Raw genomic sequence first — 10,000 nt, 5'->3', positions numbered from 1 at the left:
TCTCTCTCTCTCTCTCTTCTCTCTCTCTCTCTCTCTCTCTCTCTCTCTCTCTCTCTCTCTCTCTCTCTCTCTCTCTCTCTCTCTATTCTCTCTCTCTCTCTCTCTCTCTCTCTCTCTTCTCTCTCTCTCTCTCTCTCTCTCTCTCTCTCTCTCTGTTTGTCTCTCTCTCTCTCTCTCTCTCTCTCTCTCTCTCTCTCTCTCCTTCTCTCTCTCTCTCTCTCTCTCTCTCTCTCTCTCTCTCTCTCTCTCTCTCTCTCTCTCTCTCTCTCTCTCTCTGTTTGTCTGTCTCTCTCTCTCTCTCTCATGATGATAATGATAATAGTAATAGGTATAACAGTGACAATTATAAGAATACTGATAATAATGATAATAATAACAACAATAATAATGATGATGGTAATAATTAAAACAATATCAACAACAATAATGATAACAATAATAACGATGATAATAATTATCATTAGTACAATACTATTATTACAAGTACGACTACAACAACTACTACTAATAACAATAACAAAAGCACCAAAGAGAGGACATTTGCTGCGCCCCAGTACGCACTGTCCTCCGGGACGCTGAGGTCGTCGGGCAAAGGTAGTCCTCGGCGGTGGATGGTGAGGACGGCCTCGCTGTCCACCATCGTCCTCTCCGTTCCTCGCACGTTCACCATCGTCAGCGTCGGGGACCAGAGGGTGTCGTGTTCGCTCGTCGGGACCTGTGAGGACCCGGAGGCGTGACTCGGGGCGGTGTGTGTGTGGTGGTGGTGGTGGTGGGGTGGTGGTGGTGGTGGGGTGGGGGGTGATCTGGTGACTCGGGGATTATGGTCAGAGGAGAAGGTATTCATATTTGATGCTAAGGAGTGATATTGATTTTGCCATAATGTTGAGTGTGTTGCAAGAAGGGGCACTGTAGAGGGAAAGGGCAATATTGTTGTGAAGGTTTTACGTGTATAAACGAGGGACTGTTGTAGATAGTAGGAGAGAGGAAGATAGATAGATAGAGATAGAAATGGAGAGAATGAGGTTGATGGATAGAGATAGATAGAGAGAAAGATATAGAGAGAGATACATGGGCAGATGAACAGACAGATAAACTGAGATTGGGATGAATAAACAGATAGATAGCGATAGATTGAAAATACGGAGGGAAGGGGGTAATCGTAGAATGTTCATGGAAAGAGGTCTGTTTAATATTAAAGGGAAAGTATCACCTGATTCAGGCGGGAAGCTTCCTTAAGATTATGGTAGCGTAGCCTAAGGTCACTCCAGGTCATGTTGAGATGATAGGTGACCTCCAGGTAGCTGTCCTTGTCACTGAGGGACAAACTGACGATCTTTATCTTCAGGCCGACAGGTAAAGGAACACCTGCCAATAATAGTGACACCAGCGGAAACTTCAGAAACCATTTAAATCCTATCTATCAAAAAAAATCTTAGGCACTAATCAGCATTTCAGGCTCATAATGAGATATCTCTAATCCACAGGGAAAAGCCAGACTACGCCTAGAAGGCCAAGCGCCCACCTGGGGTTTCGGTCGGAGGAGGGAGGCTGTGGTGGTAGCCGAGGGGCGGCTGCACGAGGCGGCACTCCTGCTCGTCGCTCTCGTCGTAGCAGTCGGGGCGGCGGTCGCAGCGCAGCGGCCGCGGGATGCACGAGCCGTCCTTGCACGTGAACTGGTCCGGCGTGCACGAGCTGAGTTGCAGCAGCTGCTGGACGCCGCTGCGCTCGCACACCTCGCCCACGATGGTCCAGTTCTTGCGCCCCATCGGCCAGCGCTCGCTCTCGTGCGGGAGGCGCCCCAGCACCTCGTCCGTCAGCGCGTTGCGCCACACCCACGCGTCCTCCTCCTCCACGATCTCGTACTGGTAGTAGCCGCGGAAGAGAATCACGTCCTTGGCCGGGTGCAGCAGACTGTACTTGTAGTTGGCGGTGTCCTCCTCGCACGGCCCGCGCAGCGTCCACTCCATCTGCGTCGGGAGGAAGCACATGGCCTCGCGGCTCACGTGGCACGGGTAGTCGTGCAAGAAGTCCTCCTCGAAGACTAAGCAGTTCTGCCACTGGAGGCCGTTGGGGTCGTTGCTGCCCCACTCGAACCAAGTCATTGCCTTGCCCGTGTGGAACTCGATGTACGTGCCCTCCTGGATCTCGTCCGTGGCCCCGATCCAGATGAGGGGCATGTAGGGAGGCTCTCGCATGGCCCTGATCAGCTCGTAGGCGTGCTCCAGGCTCTGCGGCACAGGCAGGTGGCCGCCGAGCCCGGAGCAGGCGTAGCGAGCGGCCTCGTAAGGAATGGCATTGAACTTGATGTACAACGACCTAGATTTCTTCTCGCATATTTCCTCAAGAGAAACGTCTATGAAGGAAGCGTTGTTGAGTATCCAGTCGTGGTTCCAGGGGATGACGAGGCCGCGGGGCTCCGGGCCGCAGGAGGCGAGCTCGGCGACCTCCTCGGGAGCGAGGACGCGGTTCCACACGCCGGCCTGCGTCAAGTGGCCGCTGAAGCTCCGCGTCTTGGTGTAAGAGGTCAGGTACTCGATGCTGTACTGCCCCAGCACCAGCGTGGCCTCGGAGAAACTCCTGCGGAAAGGAGTCAAGTGTGATTAGAGTGTAATTCCAACATTAAATGCCTTCTGTAAGACGAAATATAATGTAAAGGGATAACCTAAAAGAGAGATTTGGAGACAAAAAGATGGATATAGAGCTAAATACCCATACAGTATACTATCCACGAAAAGAGGGATAGTTAGATAAATAGACCGAAAGACAAACAAAGCAAGCATCCTCTTTTTCTCACCTGGAGATGTTCCTGGAGATGAGTCCCTGCAGGTTACCGTCGAGGTAGGCGGCGATGGTGGCGTTGGTGTGGTCGTAGGTGAGGCAGTAGTGGTACCACGTGAGCACCTGCAGCGGCTCCGAGATGCCCAGGAAGTAGAAGGCGGACGCCACGATGGGACGGACGTAGTCGACGAAGATCTCTGAGGAGGAGAAGGTTTCGTTTTCTTGGATTTCACGTGTATCTTATTTGCGTTTAAGAGTACTTATAGTAATAGATGGAGATAGCACATATAGATAGATAGACAGATGGATAGACAGGGACACAGAAAGATAAAGGAAAATTCCAATTCCTCAACCTCCTCCATAAACATACCCACAGCACTCCCCCACCCCCAGACCCACCCTAGCACCCCTCCCCGAGGCCACACCTCCGTTGATCTCCCTGGACTCCTCCCTCGACGTGAGGGAGAAGACGTGCGTGAGAGGGCGGAAGAAGAAGACCTTGAAGCGGATGCAGGCGGAGGCCGAGGGCGTGGGCGGCGCCGTGACGCTGCTCTGCGCCCACGACTCGTTGGTCATGAGGCCGTCCGCCTGCAGCTCCAGCACCTTTTCCGATCGCACGGGCGTGGGCGCGGCGGACACGACTGTTGGGCGGGAGACTTTTGGTGTAGTTGTGGTCGTGGGTGTGGTTGTGATGATGATTGTGGTGATAGTGATGATGCCAATGACAACAGTAATGATAATTAGCACAGCATCAACATTAATAAAGATAAAATGATAACACTAATAGAAGTTATACTAATAATGAAGATAATAATAGCAATTCTGATAATACTTATGATAATGATAATGATTATAATGATACAATAATAATAATAACAATATCAATGATAATAATGATCACAATAGTAGTGATAATAGTAACAGTGGTGATAATAATGATCATAATAGTAATAATAATAGTAACAATGATGATAATTATAATAATATAATAATAACGATAACGATAATAACAACTAAAATAACAGTAAAGGATACAGATAAAAACAACGATGATAAGAATAGCAACAAAAAGGTGATACTAGTAATAGTAATAAAAACAATCAAATTGATACTTGGAATGAAATTGATTATGGTAGTAATAATAAAAACATTCGTCATTGCAATTATTTTAAAAGTAATCGCGATAATGATAATAACATTAATAACATCTACATCAATTAGCATAATAACTATAATAAATAGATGATAATGAAAAGATAACGAAAATTATGATAATGATGATAATATCAACAACTTAAAGACAGCAATAATGACGATGTTAATAAGAGTAATCCCAATGATAAAGATATATACATTTGATTAATAAAAATAAAAATAACGATTATAATCATAATAGTGTCAATAACAACAAAGACTACAGTAACAATGACGATAATGATTATGGTAATAATATTAATATGATGGTAATGATAATGATACTGATGGTAATAATGATACTGATACTGATAGTTTTGACATGGTAATAATTATAATAATATTGATGATGATAGTGATAGCGATAATAATAATGATAATTATAATAATAATCATGATAATAATGATAACAATGATAACAATAATAATGATAATGATAATGATAATAATAATATAATGATAATGAATATAATGATAATAATAGATAATAAAGAAAGTTAAAGTAAATTCACCATATAACATCCACATCCTCACCGATAACCAGAAGGGCTAAACGCCTTCGAGCACTCCAGCCCTTCATCTCCTCAGGGAAGAGAGACAAGGAGAGATAAAGAAGGAGAGAAGGAGGAGAGGAGAGACACAACAAGACGTGACCGTAGCGACGTCTCCGGTATCTATGAAGGAATCCGAGGTTGTTCCGGGTGTTAAATAAACTCACTCTTCTTTTATTTTTTTCTACTTTTTTTTCTATCTCTCTCTCTTTCTTATTTCTCTTCTTTGAATAGGATGGCCGGTGGTGAATTATTGGTTGTGGTATCTAATCATGGTTTGTCAACTTTTTTTTTTTTTTGTCTTTACTTTTTTGAAGGGGGGGGGAGGGATTTGAGGAGGGACTGAATAGATAAAAGTGGAATTACGAATAGTGATGAAAGTGAATTGGAGAAAAGCTGGATAAAGAGAGAAAGAGATTAGACTATCCACAGCTAATTATTCATGATTTTCGTCGTGTCATTGAAGTTCCTCCATAAATGATAAGGATGGTGAAGATAAAGCACATATATATAACCAATAGTTTCGTAATTCTTCCCCATTCCTGATTTAATCAGTTTACATCAAATCTCCAGAATTTCTTTTTCCCAATTCCATATTTATTTATCACATATCGATCATTATGCAACCCCTTTTTTATTTTTGTTCCTACACACACGATCCCTTTACTAATGAACCTCAACTCCTCTTCACCGATTCCGAGTGAAGACCAACCAGGGGAACGCGCGAACTTCTGGTATAAGCTGGATCAAAGGAAGTCTTTAAAAGTATTCGGTGTAAAAGCTTGTCAATAATTAGTACACGCCATGGCATTCGGCAGCTCGATGCTAAAAGCCATTTTGATTAATTCAGTCAACCTCGAGGAAAACCGAAGAGCCAATGGTTGAAATTCCGGAACGAGAATGAGGTGTGGCCATGGCTCTTTTTGTTATTATTGTTAATGTTAGTGTCTTTGTAATGATGATCTAGTATCAGCACTACCTTTATCATTATTGTTTTGATATTCTTGATAGTATAATCTATAATATCACACACGCACATGCACGCACACACGCACACACACACACACACACACACACACACACACACACACACTCATATATATACATACACATACTCACATATATACATACATATGCTAATGTACAAAAGTGTAGCTCAGGGGTAGAACTAAACAACTTAGCGTAGGAGATCAGATAAGTTAACCATTGATTAAGCAAAAAGATAATCACACCAAAACTGAGTAATGTAGCATGTAATAATGAGACGTGAGAAATACATATAGTGAAAATAAATGAAGACAACGTGAGGGAAAATAGGATTCTAATATTTTAAAAAATCAGTGCTTAAGTGAAATGAAAAGCTTGAGGCTGAAATATGGATATAAAACAATAAGAATAGAAAAAAAATGTTCCACAGGCTGTCAAGTGTGAGAAGAAAGGAGAAAAGGCTTTGCTAGAAATAACATTAAAGCTGAGAAAGGCATGCAAATCATCAATGATGCTAAAACAAAAGAGGGTAAAAAATGTGAATGAGGCTTTGAAACCAAAGTCAATTATAACATGAAAAAGCAGAAATGGTAACTAATATGGGAGAACATGAAGCTCAAGATAAGTGAAAAGCTAAATGGAAAGTCGACAGCGCCAGACCACCATTAAAAAACAAAACAGCATGATAAATAAACTCACCAACGGCGGACACGGGCGTTCAGTCTTGAGAAGCAAACTTGTTCCCCCAAACGTGAAGTGAAAAACGAAAAAAAGAAAAACGAAAAACGAGTGAAGAAAAACGCCAGTGCATCCGCGGAAGGTTCAGCTCTCCCAGAAATGGTGGAAGTGACAGTGTGTTGAGAAAGGATAGCATTTCCGCAGCAAAGGATGAGGTTGATAATTCAAAGGGATAACGTATTAGAGGCTTTCATGATATTGAATATACAAGGTTTATATTAAAGAATTCATCAAATAAAACTAACATATCTAGAGAACTTGGCAAATGAAAAAAAAGAAAGAAAAAAAACCAGTCACTGAATCATTACATAAAGACCACTAGGCACAACAAAAACTTTCTTTGGTGAAACATTAATAATCTTTCGCAATTATATAAAGGATACATGGGGAATCCAAAGTATTATAATGCTAGGAGACCTTTCCCATGAATTAAGTGAGAAGCAAAAAAAATTAAAATAGGAGCAAATGCCGCTAGAGACGAGAAACAGCGAGCAAGATCCCAACAAGGGAACAAAAAATACTTGACCTTGTTTTAATTTATGAAAAGACGTGGATTACGGATCTTCAATGTATACGACACAATAAGAACACAAAACCATCTAAATCACGCTACATAGATTAAATTACAGGAAATAGATCGTTTGCAGATGATACAAGGATAAACACACTAATTACTATATTATACAAACTTAACGAGGATCTACTTATCATTTGTAATTAGGCAAGTGAATACATTACCTATCATGGGTACAGTCCAACTGGATATCTGAGACCAAGTTCATATTCGGTTAAAAGAGCAGATTTTAAATAGAAAGTAGTTGTAAAAGACCTAGGCCTATTTATGAGTAATGCAATGAGCTTCATTATATTGAGTCATCAAAGGACAAGTAGTGGGTAAGTAGTGAGGACTAAGTTCTTAAAGTATTTAACCGATGATTAGACAACGCGACACGTCTGTGTGTGTGCGTGTGAGTGCGTTTGTGTGTGTGCATATACACACACAAACACACACACATACATACATACATACATATATATATATATGTATATTATATATATATATATATATATATATATATATATATACATGTATATTCATATATATATATATATATATATATATATATATATATATATACATACATACATACATATATATATATATATATATATATATATATATATATATATATATATATATCATCATCATCATCAGCCTGTATCAATCCACTGCAGGACGTAGGCCTCTCTCAATCTTTTCCAGTCATTCCGGTCTTGTGTCCTCTGATTCCAGTTTACTCCTGCGAATTTTGCTATTTCATCCCGCCATCTAGTCATTGGTCTTGCCCTGGGTCTCTTTGTGTCGTGTATTACCCATTCTGTTTTTTTTTTCTTTGTCCACCTGTTGTCCTGTCTCCGATATATGTGTCCAGCCCACTGCCACTTTTTCTTCTTGATGGTCTTGAGTAGTATATCCTCTACTTTTGTTTGCTGCCTGATCCATGTAGCCCTTTTCTTGTCTCTTAAGCTAACTCCTAGCATAAGCCTTTCCATTCCTCTTTGGGCGCTTACTAATTTCTTCTCGAGTGCCTTGGTCGTAGTCCATGTCTCTAATCCATATGTCATGACGGCAGACTACTTCGTAATATATTACTATGTTTACCGAAGGCACTCCAACCTAGCCTGATTCGCTGTTTTATCTCGGCTTCGCAGGATGTACTCGACTGAATGAGTTGCCCTAGGTATACATACTCGTTCACTGCTTCTAGTACCTCGCCCTGTATTTGTATTTGCTTAACTGGGGTTCGACTGTTGAACATGACTTTAGTCTTTTTCATGTTCATTTTAAGGCCAATCTTCAGACTTTCCTTATTTAAATCGCTTATTAATTGTTGTAGTTCATCTGCTGACTCACCGAAAAGAACAATGTCATCTGCAAATCTTAGATTGCTTAAGTGCTCATTCCCTATTTTAATCCCTCTCTCTTTCCAATCTAACTTCTTGAATACTTCCTCCAAGCAGGCTGTAAACAGCTTCGGTGAGATGGTGTCGCCCTGCTTAACACCCTCTTTTATTGGTATTTTATTGGTTTCTGCGTGGATTTTGATGGTCGCTGTAACATCTCTATATATATCCTCTAATAATCTGCAGTATATTTCCTCTACTCCTTGTTTACGAATTGCATCCAGATATCTGTACCGAGTCGAATGCCTTTTCATAATCTACGAATGCCATACACAGGGGCTTCCTATATTCGTTTGTTTTCTCCCTTATTTGAGCTAGTGTGTGGATATGGTCTGTAGTTGAGAATCCACTGCGGAACCCTGTCTGTTCCCTAAGTTGTTCTGAATCTAATGTATCGGTGGTACGGGCTGTGATGGCTTTTGTGAACAGTTTATAGATTACTGAGAGGAGGCTTATAGGTCGGTAATTCTTTAAGTCTTTTGTGTCTCCCTTTTTGTATATTAGAATTATTATTGCGTTTTTCCAGGCCTTCGGAATTTTACCGACGTCTAGACATTTGTTATAAAGACTGGCCAGCTTTACTGCCGCAATCTCTCCTGCATCTTGATCTACACTAATGCCGTCTTCTCCTGGTGTTTTTCCTATTTTCATGCTTTTTAGTGCCCTATTTACTTACTCTACCGTGATGTTTGGAACATCTCCAATTGTTGTGTTTGTCTCCGTATGTGGTTGGTCGTTTGAGTGGTATAGGTTGCGATAGAAGTCTTCTATTACTTTGATAATTTCATTTGATATATATATATATATATATATATATATATATATATATATGTATGTATGTATATGTATCTCTATTTACATAATATATATAGATACGTTTATATATATATTTATATATATATATATATGTATATATATATATATATATATATATATATATATATATATATATATATATATATGTATATATATATGCATTATATATATATATAATATATATATATATATATATATATATATATATATATATACATATATATGTATATATATAATATATATAATATAATATATATACATATATGTATATATATCTGTATGTATGTATATATATATATATATATATATATATATATATATATATATATATATATATATATATATATATATATATATATATATATATACATACACACACACACACACACACATACACACACACACACATATATATATATATATATATATATATATATATATATATATATATATATATATACATAATTTCCTCTATCATTTCCACCTGATTTATGTGCGTGTATCGTGCGTCTAAAACCTGCTTTTCTCTAAACTGTCTTATTCCTTGTATTTCTCTTATGCTTCAACCTTTGTTTTCATCTCATTCTTTTTTTCCGTTCGTTAACTTTGCTTCTATTGCCCGGTGAATTTTCTTTAATTTCTCTCCAATGATTCCTAACCCTTCCTTCATTCTATCCCAAGTACAATTCATTTTCTTGTATGCAGTGAAATAAAAAAAAAAACCTAGTCATATTCCATTAATGGCAAAACTATCAGTGGAGCCATTGCAACAGTCAAGGAGCTACGAAATGAATAATGCGAAATTTTGATTAAGTTGAAAAAGATAATATGCTGTAGTCCATTCCCCGTAACTCTGCATGGTACAAAATACCCAAACCGTAAAGGAAATTAAATTTGATGAATTACAGAATCGTCCATCACAGACAAAAACCTTTAGGAGAACACGATACAGGATCCAGTCACGATTATCT

The 10,000-nt window shown here is 39.4% G+C and overlaps 1 protein-coding gene across 1 annotated transcript in view; it reads right to left on the bottom strand.

Moving 5' to 3' along the window:
• Window positions 1-3,378, bottom strand: part of LOC122246457 (uncharacterized) — a 4,898-nt gene extending 1,520 nt beyond the window's left edge. The window contains exons 1-5 of the mRNA XM_086551214.1: window positions 3,204-3,378; window positions 2,795-2,975; window positions 1,523-2,577; window positions 1,211-1,365; window positions 562-715 (exon numbers count right to left, since the gene is read on the bottom strand). Of these exons, the coding sequence (XP_086407340.1) occupies window positions 562-715; window positions 1,211-1,365; window positions 1,523-2,577; window positions 2,795-2,975; window positions 3,204-3,354 (1,696 nt within the window). The 5' untranslated portion in view covers window positions 3,355-3,378. The remainder of the gene's footprint in view (window positions 1-561; window positions 716-1,210; window positions 1,366-1,522; window positions 2,578-2,794; window positions 2,976-3,203) is intronic.
• Window positions 3,379-10,000: the final 6,622 nt, after the last annotated feature.

Source organism: Penaeus japonicus, unplaced genomic scaffold (genome assembly GCF_977035675.1).
Source record: "Penaeus japonicus unplaced genomic scaffold, GWHDUDI00000001_assembly GWHDUDI00000024, whole genome shotgun sequence".
Taxonomy (NCBI): Eukaryota; Metazoa; Arthropoda; class Malacostraca; order Decapoda; family Penaeidae; genus Penaeus; species Penaeus japonicus.
This window is presented reverse-complemented; position numbering and strand designations above follow the sequence as displayed.